This window comes from Erpetoichthys calabaricus, chromosome 10 (assembly GCF_900747795.2).
Source record: "Erpetoichthys calabaricus chromosome 10, fErpCal1.3, whole genome shotgun sequence".
NCBI lineage: Eukaryota > Metazoa > Chordata > Cladistia > Polypteriformes > Polypteridae > Erpetoichthys > Erpetoichthys calabaricus.
The window spans coordinates 164,106,930-164,126,496 of NC_041403.2; the positions used below are offsets into that span (position 1 = coordinate 164,106,930).

The following is a 19,567-nucleotide window of genomic DNA, read 5'->3' on the forward strand; positions in this document are numbered from 1 at the left end:
ACGTTTACAATACTTTCCCTACAAGAAAGTAAATTAGACTCAGAGAGGTCTAAAACGTCGAGATTCGTCAAAGTCTCGAAATTGAATTTTTGGACAATTACAATACTTTCCCCTTCAAGAAAGTAAATTAGACTCAGGAAAGTCTAAAACGTCGAGATTCGTCAAAATCTCAAAATCAAATTTTTGGACAATTACAATACTTTCCTACGAGGAGGTAAATTAGACTCAGGAAGGTCTAAAACGTTAGAGATTCATCAAAATCTCGACATCAAATTTTTGGACGATTGCAATACTTTCCCTACGAGAAAGTAAATTAGACTCAGGAAGGTCTAAAGTGTAGAGATTCGTCAAAATCTCGAAATCAAATTTTTGGACAATTACAATACTTTCCCCTTCAAGAAAGTAAATTGCACTCAGGAAAGTCTAAAACGTTGAGATTCGTCAAAATCTCAAAGTCTAATTTTTGGACGTTTACAATACTTTCCCTACGAGAAAATAAATTAGACTCAGAGACCATGATCCAACATACGCTGCCACCTCAACAAAGGACTTCATCGGGGGGACAAAAAAAATGGATGGTTTTGGACTGGCCAAGTCAATCCGCAGATCGGAGTGGTGGCTCTGAGGCTAGGGATCTGCACTGGCAATCGGAAGGTTGCCGGTTTGAATCCTGTATATGTCAATAGGGACTCTGCTCTGTTGGGCCCTTGAGCAAGGCCCTTAACCTACAATTGCTGAGTGCTTTGAGTAGTGAGAAAAGCACTATATAAATGCAAAGTATTAATCATAATATTATCTTAACCCAACTGAACATGCATGTCACCTCCTGAAGAGAAGACTGATGGAAGAGACCCCGCAAAAAGATGTTGGGGGTAAAAGCCTGAAAGGGCCCAACCAATGAAGAAGCCAGAAATCTGGTGGAGTCTGTGGGTCGTAAGGCTTGATGCAGTTATGGCGAGCAAAGGATATGCAGACAAACATTAAGTGGTTTTCACTTTCATTGACTTGAAAACATTCAGTTTGAATACTTTTGCTCACTTGAAAAACTGGGAGGTTTTAATACAAAATGTGCTGCTCTGTTCTGTGTGGTTTAACATATTGAGATGTAAACACCAGCAGATAAAAAGCTGAAACCCCGATCTCTCGTCTCATTTCATCATCTGATCTCGCACTCACGCAAAAACAAACTAACTGGCCTTGCTGTTCCAGTACTTTTGGAGGGGACGGTATTGCTATCCCCCTTTCCTCACTGTCCCATGTCTCTACTCCATACAGTGCAACACTCCAGGTTACTGTCTTTATTATTATTTTCTTTAGTGTTCTATCCATTTGTTTTGCATTGAAGGCTGTTTTTTCCCATCGCTGTATGCATTTGTATTTTTTTTTTTTACTTTTTTCAATTCCTTGACAGCATACTTCCCAAATATTTAAAGCTGTCCACTTCTTTTTATTACTTTCTCGTATACAAAGTATAGGGAAAAGTATTGTAATCATCCAAAAATTCGATGTCGAGATTTTGATCTCACATACAAAATGTCTTCAGTGCACAGCAAACAAACAAATTCATTGGCCTTACTGTTCCCATACTTTTGGAGGGGACTGCAGACTGGACGCATTTGAAATGTGGCTATGGATGGATAAATTATCTAATAAAAAAGAGTTGGAATGCACTGGTGAAGAAAGAAGCACGCTTGAAAGAGTGAGAAGGAGGAAATAATTACTGGATGGGCCTTGTACTGAGAGGAGATGGATTGTTGGAAATCGTGCTGGAGGGAAAGATTTGAAATCAAGAGGAAGTTCCAAGGCAAGACATTTTATGTTACCTGAAAGACAGTAAATCACACCAGGAAATGAAAAGAACAGCAGGAGACAATGGAGGAACTGGCAATCAAAAGAACTGCCTTATTGGCAGATAACTAAAAAAAGGAACCCGGACATTGATGTTCACCAGTTAACCAAAAAGTTATTTCTTAAGATACTAAAAGACTTGGGTGTGGATGCAAAAAGAGAACAATGGAGCTGCTAATGTGCCTCCTTAGTTAAAAAAAAAAAAAACGTAGTCAAGTTTACAAATAGACATTTATTACGGTTTCTTTCAGCACTCCTGGTTGCCTTTGAATTACCAAATTCATCATGTTAGATAAACAGCCGTAGGTTTTTAAATTATCCTCATCAATCATGAACTTTTTCTTGACTTTTTGATTTTACCCACTGGAGTTTCCTTCGTCTTACAACAGCTAGCTAAACCAGCAGAGCCTGTCTGAGTGTCAACAAATGTCCTTTTCCCGCTGACATTGCACAATTTCTCTGAAAGGGGAAAAACCTGATCATGTGGCCTGCTGGATTTAACTGGACAACTTATGCAACTGCAATAACTAAAAATGAGATCACACGCTGTTTTTGAACTTCCAAGGACATGCAAAAACTGCCATCCTCTGTAGATGTAATAAATTATTATTACATACAAGCAGAAATCACATTAGGAAATCAATGGAGTGGCTTTATGGAATGAACGGTTAAAAACATGGACTGTACACCTTCTGTGCACTCTAGCTGGCTGCCCCGTGTCACGACAGTTGTTTCTTTTTCAGTTAACAAAACAAGAATCGAGTTCCTACTTTTTATACACTGCTCAGTAGAAAGAGACGACTTGAGATAACAACCCACTGACAAAATTTAGGTTCCTGAAAAACAAAAAGATTGTGCTCATTTAAAAGACGTCAAACACAGGAGGAGTGAATGCCGATTGCTGGTGCTGTACGGTGACTCCTTTCAATCAGGAAAAAAAAAAAAAAAACAGCAGCAAGTCCACAATGAGGTTTTTTTTTTTTTTCTTTTTTTACAAGAGCATTTTTTGACATTGTAATCGCCAAGTGGGAAAGTTTATGTGATGTCCTTTTGTCTTGGGGGTCTGTGAATATTCCGAACGACGCATTTTACCATCCATTCGATGCCTTCATTTACGCCTTGACTGGGGAAAAAAAAAAAAAGCAACAGGAAAATAAAAATGCTGGCAGTTTTTAAATGAAATAAGTTGCATGACTTACTATTTTAAAACTCCCTGTTCTATTGGAGATCACAAATTTAACACTTCGCAAAGACGGTAATAACCAAATATGCAATCAGGCATTTAACAAGATGACAACACGTACTAAAGATAAGTAAATCGGCTTAAAATCTACCGTAAGCCTTACATATTAACTAAAAGAAACCGCTGCACTGGCAGAAATCATCGTCATCACAGAGCCCAACAGGTTAGACCAGGGGTGGGCAAAGTCAGTCCTGGAGGGCCGCAGTGGCTGCAGGTTTTTGTTTCAACCCAGTTGCTTAATTAAAAAACAATCCTTGTCAATTATTTAATTTCATGGCTTGTTAGTGCTTTACCTCTGCCATATCAAGTCATTCTCATATATTAGATTTTTTATTCCTTACTAAGGAAATCATCCAAATGATTTGAAGTCTAAAACAGACTAGTAATTCTCAGTGCTTCACTTTTTCCTCTTCCCTTTCCTTCCAAGTATTTAATTAAACCAAAAAGAGAACAATAAATACACACGGGTTTAAATGGAAACAAGCTAAATGGAGAAATGCTGGTCTCTTTTGTCATTTGTATGTTATTGCTAATTAGGAGCAATTAAAAACCAAGACTACAGCTGTTTAAGACTAAAATAAGCAATAAGGGTTCAAAATTTTAACAAGCGAGGCAACTAAAATGAAGCAGAAGCGTTACTGGAGCAGTAAGGGCTTCTTATTAAGCAACTGGGTTGGAACAAAAACCTGAAACCACTGTGGCCCTCCAGAATGACTTTGCCCACCCCTGAGTTAGACAAACAGAAACAGGCCATTCAGCTCATCTGGCTCCATTGGTCATCTATTATCTCATCCAGGTATTACTTAAAAGATATCAAGGTTTCCATTTTAACTACATGATTCCCACAATCCTTTGTGTAAAGAAGTGCTTCCTGGATTCTGTCTTAAATGTGCGTACCTTTAATTTCAAATAGGGCTGCTGGGATGAATCAACATAATTGAAAATCCACTCAGAACAATAATCTAGGACCCCCTCGCCAATTATGTGCTGTTAATCATATCTTACAAGGCTCTGTACATGTTTTTCAGTAGACTAACCATATGTATGTGTCTGTGGTCAGCAACCTGTGGCTATGAACTCATATGGTACACAAGAAAAATGCAACTTAACAGTCTCTTAAAAATGAACAGCAATAAAATCCTATATAAAATATGACAGCTTTGTTAGGTTATTATTAAGTTTTTATTTATTGTGGATTCTCTGAAACCATCACATGACCCAGCATATACCTGCAGAGTCAAACATATACAGGTAGTCATCAACTTACAATCACATTCGGTTCAAACGGACCTTTCGTTAGTTGATCTGGATGTAAGACGGATGGTATATGTATTATGTATTCAAACCTGGCCGTATGTATAGCACAGTATAGCAAGTCGCTTAAGTCTTATTATTTGTTTTATATCTTCAAAGTATAGGGAAAGAATTGGAATCCTCCAAAATTTCGATGTCGAGATTTTGATGAATATGACTAATCTCAATGTTTTAGACCTCCCTAACTTTCTTGTATACGAAGTATGGGGAAAATATTGAAATCCTTAAAAATTCCATTTCGAGATTTTGATGTCCGAAAATAACATTTCTGGAATTATTTATGTGTGTGTGTATATTATATATATATATATATATATATATATATATATATATATATATATATATATATATATAAACATGTTAACTTGAGTACGCTTTCACTTGGGTCAACCAAATTTTGCATACAACTATTTGGTACAAAATGTAGATTTCTATCAACTTTTGGGCTATTTCTGTTAACCGGAAGTCGTGCTTTACCTGAACACCTACCAATTTATTCAACTTTACTTTTATAATAATTGTTCAATATATTATTAATTTGATTTGATTCAATTTGGTGATGGTTCTTTAATGTACATAATATAAAAATATAATCATTGTCTTGCGGTTTACTCCTCAAATATCCATCCCCATATCTCAGTATACGAGAAAGTCCAGGAGAGCCCACTCCCGATTTTTTATCATCATTCTTAGCATATTGCTTAGATTTTCTATCACTTATTTTTTGTAAATTATTTTTTATTATTTTGTTTCGTTATTACTGTTGCTCACGAGTGCCGAAACTTTAACAGCTTCACAAATCCTTTGTTTGTCTGTGTTATGTCACGTCATCAGTGTGCGCACCTCCCATTGTTCACTATGTTAACTGTGAGAGAAGGAATTGTACTGACAGAGTTTGAGCACTCGTATGTTTTCGGTTTTAACATTTCGGCCTGTTAATAATAAACGTTAACAGATAACGGAGTTCAGTATCGTTTCTTTACCCTTTGCAGTTCGCACGAAGCAGCACATTGTGAGCAGAAGTGTCTGAAGTTAATCAGACTCAAAGCTAGAGCACAGCAGTTCAACGCATGTGTGGTTACAATGGTATAACTAAGTCACACATGATCGCATTCGCTTTCTTTCCTCCCTCATACTGATTCATTACTTTAACTTCTATGTCGAGATCATTTGCCTTTTTTCCTGTAATTGAAAGACAAATGTAACTGAACGCAGTCGAAACTGCTGCAGGTAATAAATTGAGACTGTGATTAATGAGTCACTGCATAAGGAGCTGGTGTGGTGAAAATTGTCATTTGCCTGTGAGACGTAATAGCGGTCGTAAATCAAATGGCTGTAAAACGCATAGGTTGTAAGTTGTCGACTACCTGCACATACTTAAGATTATTAACCAAGTGGTGTTGAAAGTTCCAAAATGTTTTTTACCTTGGAGTCTATTCACTGTCTGTTAGTCATGACTGACTACAGCTAGTAGATTCTCTACGTTTTTCATTTGACATTGGGAAAGTCCAAGGAGCCTGGCGCAGATGTGAGAAAGAGGATTGTAGATTTAACCAAGTCAGGAATGTCTCCTGGAGACATTTCTAAACAGCTTCAGATTCCAAATTTGTCAGTTCAAATAAATGCTCATCACTGCAAGTTATTTAAATTTGTAGCCACTTTGTCAATGTCTGAAAGCTGAGAGAAAACTGGTCCAAATGATCAGACGCAATCCACAAACCACCAAGAAGCAGTTCTGCCATGAACGAGAAGCTGCTAGAACACCAGTACCACTATCCACAGTCAAGACAGCTTTACATCACAATGGGCCAAAGGTTTCAGTGCAAGAAAGAAATCGCTGTTCCACAACTGACACCTTCAAGAATGACTAAAGTTTTGCGGTTGATCACATGGAGAAGAAAAAGCCTTCTAGAGGAAAGATTTACGGTCGGATGAGACAAAAATTGAGTTGTTTGTCCACAATAGCCAGAGGTTTGTTTGAAAGAGTAAAAAAAAGAGGCATTTGACCCCAAGAACAATGCACCAATTGTTAAGCATGGTGGTAGTAGCATCATGCTCTGGGGCAGTTCTGCTGCCAAAGAAACTACTGCACTGAACAAAGAAGATGGAGTAATGAAGAAGGAAAATGACCTTAGAATTCTTCAACATAACTTTAAACCATCAGCTACAAGGTTGAAACTTGGACACAACTAGGTGTTCCAACAAGACAATGAACCTAAATGCAAAGCAAACGTGGTTTTAGAACGGCTATATCAGGCCAACATAAAGTGTTCAGAATGGCCTTCCCAAAGTCCGGACCTCAACCCCATTGAAAATATTTGGATTATAAACCAAATTTAGGATTCGTGATAGGAAACCAACAAATTTAGTACAACTGTAACAATTCTGCCAGGAAGGGTGGTCAGATATCCAGCCAGGATTCTATCAGAAGCTTGTAATCGAGGTGAAATATGCTAAAAAAGATTTAACCAAATATAAGGCATGGAATAGGTATATTTTTGACCCTGTAATGGTTTCAGAAAATCCACAATAAATTAAACCTTGTGTGCAAAATTTGTTTTTGTTTTGTAATAAAGATGTTGTTAAATCAATTGTTCTGCCACAGAGATAAAAAAAAAAAAAACGTTGCAGAAATCATTGAAAACCCACTACTGCTCTGAAATAAACATTATTTGAACGTATGGGAACCTTTCTCCACAACAGTAATTATTTACAAGTTATTCATCTGAGGAAATACATCATATGCAGCATGAGAGCCTGGAAGTAGTTAATTTTAAATAAATATAGTCCAGCTGGTGCACTTGAAGTAGACAATTTGCACAGCAAAACAACTCCCTGCCCACAGGCGACCTGCTGCCAGGAAGCCGCCTTTATTGTAAGGAACCGCACTTCCTCAGTCCAAAGAAACACAAATAGGTCAATTAACCAATCTAAAATGGCCTGGTGTGGCGTTTGCACGTACATGTGACCATATCCTTCCCATCCAAGGCTACCTGGATTTGGTGAAACTTCCTGCAATCTTGTACTCTGCAGTTCTGCATTTAGTAATTGATATAATCAAGGACAAAATACCTCAAGTGCATTATAAGCTATTACAAACTGATTTCAAGGTATCATGAAATGTTACTCTGTTCATTTCACGATATCTTTAAAGAATTTCAAGATATCCCATAACATACCATTCTCTAAGCCTGCTTAATCCTGAGCAGGGTAACGGGGGGCTGGAATCTATTCTAGCAAGCACAGGGTGCAAGGCAGGAACAATCCACTGTACAAGGGTGCCAGTCCATCGCAGGCGGACACACTTACACACACACACACACACACACACACACACACACAGCATGTACTCACTTAGGCCAATGTAGTATCACCAGTTCACCTACTCTCCATGTCTTTGGACTGTGAGAGGATATCTTACAATATGCTCCAGTGCATTTTCAGATGCATCAAATATATTTCAAGATACCTTAAAATACGTCCATAGGCATCTTGAGATATCATAATTGCAATCAAAGATCTCAGAATAACTCCCTGTAAAATTGCCTATGTTTTCAACAGGACTATTTTAAGATATCTGAAAATATATATATATACACACACACACACACACACACACACACACACACTAGGAGGTTTTGCCCCCTGCTCGCTTCACTCGCCCACCCCACCAAAGGGCGCGCTACGTGCCAGCTTCACATCTCTGTCGCTCGTGTTGTGAAAGGGGGGTGGGGGGGGCTGAACACACGCTAAGGAGATGCGGTCAGATCAGCTGCTGCCGAGCTGCGTGTTCTGCTCGTCTCACTGCACGTCGATCATTTAAAAGCCTGTACAGCAGCTGTCCTTTTGTCTCACTGCCTTGTCTCGCGGGATGTTAAAGTGTCTCCAAGAAAATCACGTATCGTCTCCTTCCAAGATTTTTTTTTATAATCGATATATATACAGTAATATATATATATATATATATATATATATATATATATATATATTATTTGCCTCCTTTGCTGTTGCGTTTAACATCATCAATAGGACTGCAAAAAATAAATTGCTGCTTGATGCTAGCTAAATTTAAGACAAAAATAACACACCTTCAGGAGATTTACAACAAATTTTTTGCTGTCTTTTTTTTTTTTTTTTTCTTTACTCCTTAACTTGTATTTTATAGTATGTACTAGTTCCAAAAGAGATGATGCTATGCTACAAGTTTCTTTTCTTTGATATATTTGTAAGTTTATTCTTTCAGGCTTCATTTACAGTTGTTTGCTGTCAGAGCAACATGGAACAGTCCATTATAGCCTGGACAGAAAGGGGATCCGCATTAATCGATGGTTAAGTCTGCCTCAGGAGGAAGTAAGTTTTTCTTCAGGGATCAATAAAATCCCAGTGCCTTTTCCATCTATTATTACATATTGCCTTTTCTATTTATCTATAATGTAAGACGAAATTATGCTTTGACTGGTTGGCTCACTGTGCAGTGCTAGCTCTGCTGTCTTGCAACAAGGAGACCAAGGTTCATGTTCTGAGCTAGAGGTACATTCGTTTTCCTTGTGTCCCCATGAATTTCCTCCAGGTGCCCCGGTTTTCTCTCACAGTCCAATGACATTCAGGTTAGAAGGAATGGCAATTCTACATTGGTCCTTGATGCATAATATGTGTGTGTGTTTGTATGTGTTCACTCTGATGTCCTTTGCAGGTGCTGTTCCTGCCTTGTGCCTGTTGCTTACTGATAAAGGTTCCAAATTCTCTGCAATACTGTTCTGGATAAGTGGGTTTAGAAAATGGATGGATGTTTTCACCTCCAAAAATAACTGCACTTCTTCAAATTATACTATCCTATAGAACAGTGGCAAGATATCAAAATTATTTAATTCAATATAAAACAACAACTGAGGAAAAACTGCAACAGTGGAAGGAAACCTAAAAAAGAGCTGAACAGAAAAAATGTGTTCAAAAATAGAAACAAGTTTCAATTTACAAGAACAAACAAACAAATACATTTAATTGAGCTTTACTTGCCCCGTAAGAGCTGTGCAGGGTTGAACCAAGCAGTCCCTCTTTCCGATTTTTGGTGCACAGTCACTAAATGCCGTTTTAATGTCAGGGACTGATAAGCAGTTCTGCAAATTAAAGTCAAATACAAGATTACAAATGGTTGATTATTAAAAAAAAAAAAGCACAAAAGAACAAATCATTTTTCAAGGGTATCCCCGAGTGGAAAGTGGTAAAGGCTTTTGTTACACATATTTATTACCACCACTGAATTAATATTATCTATGTGCGAGTTTCAAACACAGACAAAGCATTGGAAACCCAAAATAGAATACTCATGAATTTATAGGTTATCTTGTTTCAAAACCATGGGCATTATTATAGAGTTGCCCCTAAACCATCCACTTTAATAATAATCATTACATTTATACAGTGCTTTTTAACATACTCAAAGTGCTTTAAATAGACAGTGGAAAACCACTTCAACCAACACTAATCACTATGTGGCTGTAACAGCCACTAATCTTCTGGAAAAGCTTTCAGTGACATTTTGGGAGTGTGTCTGTGGGAATTTGTGCCTATTCACCCAAAAGAGAATTTATGGGGTCAGTTACTGACGAGGCTCGCAATCGGCATTAAAATTCATTCCAATGGTGTTCAATAGGATGGAGGTGTGGATTCACTTGATTTCCTCCAGGTCAGGTTGAGGTTAGAGCTCTGTGTAGGTCACTTGAGTTCCTCCGTGTTTTTATGGACCTGGCTTTGTGCACAGGGACACAGTCATGCTGGAAGAGAAAAGGACCTTCCCCCCCCAAACAGTTGCCACAAAACTGGAAGCACACAATTGTCTAGAATGTCTTTGTATGCTGTAACAGTGCCATTCAAAAGGAACCAAGGAGCCAAGCCCAAACTGTGAAAAGCAGCCACAGACTATTATCCCTCCCCTACCAAACGTTACAGTACACCCAATGGAGTCTGAAAAGTAAACTTCTGCCATCTGCTAAACCAGTAGTTCTCAAACTCAGTCCTGGGGACCCCCTGTGGCTACAGATTTTTGTTCCAACCAATTTCTGTTTTTCATTGGACTCTTAGCCTAATTAAGTGAGTTATTATTTCTCAGTCTCTGTGTTTTGGAGTCAATGTAGAAACTAAGAACTAAGTTTGGTAGATGTTTATTAAAATGTTGTAAAAATTCATGTTGTAAAGCACTTTGAGCTACATTGTTTGTATGAAAACGTGCCATATAAATAAATGTTCCTGTTGCTTCAGAGTCCAATGACAGCGTATTTTATACCACCTCACCCAACACATGGCATTGGCGTTAGTGAACTTAGGTTTGTGAGCAGCTGCTTAGCATTGAAGCTCCTTACACACCATTCATGGGCTAATATTGGTTCCGGATGCAATTTTGAACTCTGTTGGGAGTGAGTTTTACACACTAAGAGCTTCAGCACTCAGTGGCCCCGCTCTACTACTCGCTGGCTAAACTATTGATGTCCATTGATGTTTCAACTTCGAAATAATAGCACTTACAGTTGACAGGGACAGATCTAGCAGAGCATAAATTAAATGTACTGGACTTGCGGGAAAGTTGGCATCCTATGACAGTATCATGTTTTAAGTTACTGAGCACTTCAGTACAACCCATTCAACTGCCAGTGACTATCAATGGAGATCGTATGGCTATGCACTTGATTTTATGAACCTGTTAACAAAGGCTGCAGCTGAAACACCTGAACTTGATCATTTAGAAGGGTGTCCACTGAGCTTTGGCTATGTAGTGTATACAAAATATAACACTATAAAAAACCTTGTACCTCCATTTTCAGGCAAAGGTAAAGAGCATAAAACAGTGTACTAACAGCAGATACTAGGTGTTTTTAGGCTGTACCCCCAGAGCTCTGACTCCCGTGCCATATTCAGTGAGAATAGGCATACAAAGAGGAGTTGCCCATGTTCACCAGTTTCCAAAATCTTTCACAAAATCCTGACCCTTATGTCAGATGTAACTGTATGCAAGTTACAAAAATGGGACATTTTTGCATAGGTTTCTAATTTCATAAATTTTAAAAAGGATGGGCATTTCTCATATTAATTATTCTGTGGAACAAAATTCATAATAAAACATTGAGTTCTCACCTCCAAATCTTGTTTGTTAGCCAGGACAAGCAGAGGGACACCTTCTAGAGCCTCACTACTTATCATCTTCTCTAAAAGAAAGAACAATTCCTTAATAAGTGCAGTCATTCTTCTGTATGCAGTGAATATTAAGGTCTTCAAAACATTTTTTTTTTTAAAACTTAAAATATACTTTAAACTACACAACAAATGTAACAATACCTAAAAATGTACCACGTTTTTATTTACACATTAACTAAGATATGTGTGTAGTAAAAACAATAACCATAGCAAGTCCGTAGGTTTCAACTAAATCATAGTGTAGAATGATGCTGCATGATTAGTACAAAATTATATTAACAATTATTTATAAGAATTTTCCAAATAAAAAAAATTTTAAAAACTACTGCTCCATAACTGACCAGAGCTCATGCTGACATCAAAAGAAACTGAACTTCTAATGTAGATTCAGGCTAGCTTGTGTTAACAAAACTTAACTAACTTATGTTAACGTGGCATTTTGTGTTCAGAAATGTGTGTTTAATCATCCAATCTATTCTCAGATCCGGTAAATCTGATTCATTTGCACAAGAGCTACGGCCTATTCTGGCAACACTGGTGCAAGGCAAGAATGAGCCCTGGAGAAGACTACAAGCCACCGAAAATCACACTCGTATTCCCTGATACACTACAAATTTAGGGTCACTATTATAAAGCACACAGTCCAAAGACATGCAGGTTAGGTACATTGACGATTCTAAATTGTCCCTAGTGTGTGCTTGGTGTGTGTGTGTGTGTGTGTGTGTGTGTCCTGCCCAGTGTATGTTTCCTGCCTTGCGCCCTGTGTTGACTGGGAATGGCTCCAGTAGACCTCTGTGACCCTGTAGTTAGGATATAGCGGGTTGGATAATGGATGGATGGATGGAGTACAAAGCACACTTATGTGGAATATGGGAGAAAAAGAGAGAGAATGCAAGTTAGCGTTTTACTATATCAATACTATACATCTCACTGTGACTTGAAATATAAGAGTTCTTCATAATAATAAAATTAAGTGAATTTAATGTAAACAACTGTTCTTCAGCCCTGTATTGTAACTCACTTCTATAATCTGCTCATCACTGAACAGTTCCATAAGAAAAAGGTAGTATATTTGTTTGAAACTGCAATTGGAGCCTTAACAGAAAAAATACATATTAGTATGCAATAAAGAATGTACAGTAGAGAGGTGGAACATACCAAAGGCATTTTTAGACTCGCCTAATCGTTCTTCATCCGTTGAATCGATTACATAGATCACTCCATGAGATTCAGCATAATACTAAAACACAATAGACAGAAGTTTAAATTTATATTTTGTACACACACACACACACACATATATGCATACATACACATTTATATATACAGTGGTGTGAAAAACTATTTGCCCCCTTCCTGATTTCTTATTCTTTTGCATGTTTGTCACACAAAATGTTTCTGATCATCAAACACAGTTAACCATTAGTCAAATATAACACAAGTAAACACAAAATGCAGTTTGTAAATGGTGGTTTTTATTATTTAGGGAGAAAAAAAAATCCAAACCTACATGGCCCTGTGTGAAAAAGTAATTGTCCCCTGAACCTAATAACTGGTTGGGCCACCCTTAGCAGCAATAACTGCAATCAAGCGTTTGCGATAACTTGCAATGAGTCTATTACAGCGCTCTGGAGGAATTTTGGCCCACTCATCTTTGCAAAATTGTTGTAATTCAGCTTTATTTGAGGGTTTTCTAGCATGAACCGCCTTTTTAAGGTCATGCCATAGCATCTCAATTGGATTCAGGTCAGGACTTTGACTAGGCCACTCCAAAGTCTTCATTTTGTTTTTTTTCAGCCATTCAGAGGTGGGTTTGCTGGTGTGTTTTGGGTCATTGTCCTGTTGCAGCACCCAAGATCGCTTCAGCTTGAGTTGACGAACAGATGGCCGGACATTCTCCTTCAGGATTTTTTGGTAGACAGTAGAATTCATGGTTCCATCTATCACAGCAAGCCTTCCAGGTCCTGAAGCAGCAAAACAACCCCAGACCATCACACTACCACCACCATATTTTACTGTTGGTATGATGTTCTTTTTCTGAAATGCTGTGTTCCTTTTACGCCAGATGTAATGGGACATTTGCCTTCAAAAAGTTGAACTTTTGTCTCATCAGTCCACAAGGTATTTTCCCAAAAGTCTTGGCAATCATTGAGATGTTTCTTAGCAAAATTGAGACGAGCCCTAATGTTCTTTTTGCTTAACAGTGGTTTGCGTCTTGGAAATCTGCCATGCAGGCCGTTTTTGCTCAGTCTCTTTCTTATTGTGGAGTCGTGAACACTGACCTTAATTGAGGCAAGTGAGGCCTGCAGTTCTTTAGACGTTGTCCTGGGGTCTTTTGTGACCTCTCGGATGAGTCGTCTCTGCGCTCTTGGGGTAATTTTGGTCGGCCGGCCACTCCTGGGAAGGTTCACCACTGTTCCATGTTTTTGCCATTTGTGGATAATGGCTCTCACTGTGGTTCGCTGGAGTCCCAAAGCTTTAGAAATGGCTTTATAACCTTTACCAGACTGATAGATCTCAATTACTTCTGTTCTCATTTGTTCCTGAATTTCTTTGGATCTTGGCATGATGTCTAGCTTTTGAGGTGCTTTTGGTCTACTTCTCTGTGTCAGGCAGCTCCTATTTAAGTGATTTCTTGATTGAAACATATGTGGCAGTAATCAGGCCTGGGGGTGGCTACGGAAATTGAACTCAGGTGTGATACACCACAGTTAGGTTATTTTTTTAACAAGGGGGCAATTACTTTTTCACACAGGGGTTTGGATTTTCTTTCTCCCTAAATAATAAAAACCATCATTTAAAAACTGCATTTTGTGTTTACTGGTGTTATATTTGACTAATGGTTAAATGTGTTTGATGATTAGAAACATTTTGTGTGACAAACATGCAAAAGAATAAGAAATCAGGAAGGGGGCAAATAGTTTTTCACACCACTGTATTACATACACATAATATATATATACACACACACACACACACACACACACACACACACACATATATATATATATATGATACAGAATCTACAAAACAATACAAAGAGTATACAACATGTGTTTCACCCTTATTGGCGTTTGTCAGGAGTACTCATTTTTGCATCCCCTTACAAGGACTGAACCTCAGTCGCCTGAGGCAAAGCCTCTGACATTGCACAATGGCGGCTGTTTCACTTATTTGACCAGGTGAAGATCAGTGTACAGTATTACATTCTTAGTTTGGAATCGCAGTCCGATTATTTAGGTGGTTACCTACCAGGTAACGCTTTGTGGTTGGTCAGCCAGTCGGCAAACATCAGCCACATCTTCTCAGTTGCTAGAAGCAGCTAAAAGATAGGAGATACATTATCTGCCAAATAACACAAACAGTACAGGACACGTATTTATCCCTTATTCCACATGGGGACAACCAAAGCTTGCTGGGAGGAGCGGAGGAGGCAGTAACAGACAGTGATGGAAAGAACAAGAGAGAAGAAGAAGACACAAAAGTACTGCTGTGTGCTTAGCTGTACTTGTGTTGGTGGTGGGAAACGCTTACTAAGGAAGAGTATCCCACAATAAAAAATGTACTGTGCCTGCAACTTGCGTCTAAGCCCGTTTCTGTTGAGTATTTGGGGAGGTGGATCGCCCAGCCTTTATATATATATATATATATATATATATATATATATTTATTACACACACATACATACATACATACATACATACAAACATTACACTTTTAGACTTTGGAAGATACTATATTAGACTGACCACAGTTTGTTACTAAGATGGACATAACTATCTCTACTGTTATAAATAACTTTTCTCTAATTTTTACTTTTTTTGCAACTCTGTGTTAGCTATTATTGCTGTAAAGCACTTTGTGCTACATTTTTGTATTAAAATATGCTATATACTGTAAATAACTGTTGTTGTTGCAATGCATATTTTTATATTATGGGATCCCATGTAAAGTATAAGCAAATTCAGCTTAACTTTGAGGGATGTGACAAAAAACAGAATTTCCAGAAAAACTGTCTTGAGCAGGGTGGGAATGTAAATCAGGAGCTACGAGACAGCAGCATTAAATTCTGCCAACTGACAGTCTAAAAAAGAAACCAGTCGATCCCTTATTATGTGCAACACCATTTATTGAGTGCAGTTTCAGAAGATGATTCAACAAGAGAAATACTGAGAATTCCACCATAGAGAAAATCTTGCATATATATGTAGGATTTAAGCCTGGGAATTGAATAATAATTTTCAATGAGTGTTTGACAGATTAGAGATAAAGACAGATCTCCAGGGGGAAATGTTGCCTTTTACAGAAGTTCAGTAAATAAATACTTTATTAGATGGATCAATAAATGTTATTTATCTCTCTCTCTCTGTGTATGTATGTATATACATACAGGAAGTATGGAAAAGAATCACCCCTTTCAAAATATTCCAATTTTTTCTGCTTTACAGCCTTAAATGAAAACACACAAAGCAATATTTTTTCCAGCTTTACTTACTAGATGCAATCAATAACATCCAAGTGAAAGATATCAGAGCTACAGTTCAGAAGAATTAAAAAAAATAAAAAACAAGAAATACTGAGATTAATAAAGGATCATTTAAGGCTGTAGAGCAAAACAATGGGAAAATTTCGAAGGGTGTGATTCTTTTCTATACCCACTGTATATAGATATAGATGTAGAGTACCTGCCAAATAATACCATACCATACCATACTATTTTTATTTGTTAAGCGCTTAAAAACACAGCATTACAACTGACCGAAGCGCTGTACAGTTAAAACAAGCAAGACTAAAAGCAAAATATTAAAAACAAACATTAAGAGAGAATTAAAACAGAGATACTAAAAACAGGTCAGGGGACCCAATAAAACAGAGAAATAGCAAAAAGCAAGTGGAAATAAGACAGGTTAAGAATTAAAAGCCAATGTGAAGAAGTGCGTTTTTAGGTGTGATTTGAATGTGGCGACTGAAGTGGCTTGCCTAACCACTAAAGGTAAGGAGTTCCAGAGCCTAGGTGCACAGACGGAAAAAGCCCTTTCACCACGAACTTTAAAACGTGCCTTGGGAACGGTTAGGAGCAGCTGATCTGCGGATCTAAGAACACGAGGGGGATTGTGACGATGGAGCAAGACACTCAAGTAGGCAGGGGCTAGACCATTTAGTGCCTTATTGGTTAAGAGGAGTATCTTAAAATCAATACAAAGAGTACACAACCTGTTTCGCCCTAATTGGGACTCATCAGGTGTACGCACTTTTGCTTCCCCTTGCGGGGATTGAACCTTGGACATTAGCGCCCGTCATGCCTATGATCTGCTTCTCGCAAATGAGAGATCGTGGCAGCAGTCTGCCAACTGGCCGACCAGCCACACGCATTACCTGGTAGGTAACCACCCAAATATCAGATTGTGATAAGACCTATGTATAATTATATATATATATACATACACAATTATCTGAACATACACCAGAATGACTAAAAAGGAAGAAAATTTAAAAACAATGAAAACCTCTGATTTGAGCGAAATGTAACAATTATCACTTACTTTGTCCCACAATGACTGTAATTCATCCTGTCCACCAAGATCCCAAAACATAAGCCGGGCTTTCCCAACATCTATTGTGCCAACTGGATAAAAAAAAAAAGAAACATTAGAATAATTTTTGATGAGAAAAAGTCATTCAGCCCAACAAAGCTTGTCAATCCTATTCACCCAATTTCTCCAAAATAACATCAAGTCAAGTTTTGAAGGTCCCTAAAATGCTACCATCCACCCTCTGTCACTCATTGCGTGCGTGTGTCCATGGTCCTCAATGTGAAGAAAAAAAAAAAGTGCAAATTTCATACAGACAGGTCAGAAATCTTAACCAGTCTGCTCTAGCTGCGATGCAATACCACTAACAAGTTCTACCCCATGGTGCCAGACATATTCCATGCATTTAAACTCTGAATCACATACACAGGATGTCAACAGATGGCGAAACACAAACATTTGCAGTTCTAACATTAGCATTTCTGTTCCAACTGATGGCCTACCATAAACATTTGTAGAGATGCATTTTATTACTAATTTGTATTACAGAATATATTCCAATAGATGATGAACAGCAAATGCAGAGGCCTATGTTGATTACTCAGATTTCAGCTATTGTGTGTGTATATTATATAAATATATATATATATATATATATATAGATTGTATATAAATTACATTTTATATAGCACTTTATCAGCCCACTCAAAGTGCTTTACATTGACAGTGTGGAACCACTTCAACAACCACCACCAATATGCAGCAACCATCTGGATGATGTGACAACAGTCATTTTTGAGCCAGTACGCTCATCACACATTAGTTATTAGATGGTGATGGGAAAGAAGACTGGGGGGATTGGCCAGAATGACCAGGCCATGGTGGGAAATATAGTCAGGACATTGTGAAATACCCTACTCTTTTTAAAAGATGCACAGGGATCTTTTTTGACCGCAGACAGTCAAGATGACAATTTAAAGTATCACCTGAAGGATGGTGCCAATTTGACCCTGTCACTCCACTGGGGCATTGTGATCCACACATAGACAATAAGGTAAGCACCCCCAATGGTGTCAACCAACACCTGTTTCAGCAGCAACCCAAGTTTTTCCTAGATGATCTCCCATTCAAGTACTGGCTAGGCAGGAACATGCTTAGCTTTAGTGAAGGTGGTATGGCTGCTGACATGATGTGGAAGTACACAATATAGTAAACCACCAGGGACATCAAAATGAAATATTGGTCATAGTTTGTTTTTTTTTTTATGATCAAGTTTTATTGAAAAATGTACAAATATATTGAGAATACATAGTTAAACAGATAAGCTCAATGGACTGAATGGCTGTCTACAAAGAAATGGAAGACATTTTCTGATAGATAGATACATACTGTTCAGACCAACTGTCGTCGTAATCTTTGATAAGCTCATTCCTTTGTAGTTCTTACTAAACTTGGTCTTGGTTTGCTCCAGAAATGTCTGAAAAATGCATGCAAGCCAAAGAGAGAGACGTTATAATTTTAAAAATAAAATCAGTTTGTACAAACACATAGGGCAGTGAGGCAGCTGGGTTGTCTCCACTTCAAATGTCACTCTGCCCAAGGGATGAAGGGTAGGACATGGCAGATTACACAGTAAACCATACGTATTAAGTACTAAAATGACATGCACTAAAACTGTTACGTTATATAACTCTGCCCGTTTATTTTCAAAGGTGTGGGTTCTCTTCTGGGTTTGCTGACTACTATCATGAAATTCCAAGTTAAAGGCACAAATATTAACTTAATAATAGTAGACATTTAGACTGAGTGAAGCAGAGCAGCCAAACTCGAAATATGTGGGCTGTCAGGTGGAAATATGACACATACCTGCATTAAATAAAGACTTAATTATGCTCTTTAGTCATGTACTATGAACTGCATAAAATGTTTCAGCTCTGTTAACTTACAGTTTTTCCTGCATTGTCGAGTCCAAGGATGAGAATGCAGTACTCGTCTTTCTGAAACATGTACTTATACAGACCAGTCAACAGTGTATACATCCTGTTAATGAGTCAGAAACCAAAACATGCATCAGCACTATGTCTCGCTAATTCGTCATTACACTCATTTTAAATATTAAACGACAAGATCAGCAAATAACATTTCAACTAGCAATTCTTTGACAATTGCTTAAACCATGTCAATAGGATTAAGTGATTGAAATATCACAAAAATATCAAAGAGTTTGCTGACACAGAGGTTACATACTTTAGCATTAAAATATGCGTTTTAATTAAAAGCAAAATGATACGGATAACCTGGCAAATTGCTTACCTTCCGGAGCTCTCAATCCATTATAAAAATAAAATGCACACTTCCTTTAAACAAATGCATTCTGGGAATCGAAGTCGCAAGCGACTACATTTCACAGAATTCCAGGAAACGCGCACTCGTGTTTACATTT

At 37.8% G+C, this 19,567-nt stretch overlaps 1 protein-coding gene across 1 annotated transcript; it reads right to left on the reverse strand.

Moving 5' to 3' along the window:
• Positions 1 to 2,065: 2,065 nt before the first annotated feature.
• Positions 2,066 to 19,559, reverse strand: arfrp1 (ADP-ribosylation factor related protein 1). Its single transcript, XM_028812385.2, has 8 exons — positions 19,438 to 19,559; positions 19,071 to 19,164; positions 18,514 to 18,601; positions 17,137 to 17,219; positions 12,752 to 12,833; positions 11,534 to 11,604; positions 9,422 to 9,522; positions 2,066 to 2,971 (listed from the first exon to the last, which is right to left on the reverse strand). The coding sequence occupies exons 2-8, from the start codon at positions 19,161 to 19,163 to the stop codon at positions 2,884 to 2,886; spliced, it is 606 nt and encodes a 201-aa protein (XP_028668218.1). The 5' UTR covers position 19,164; positions 19,438 to 19,559; the 3' UTR covers positions 2,066 to 2,883.
• Between the last annotated feature and the right edge of the window lie 8 nt (positions 19,560 to 19,567).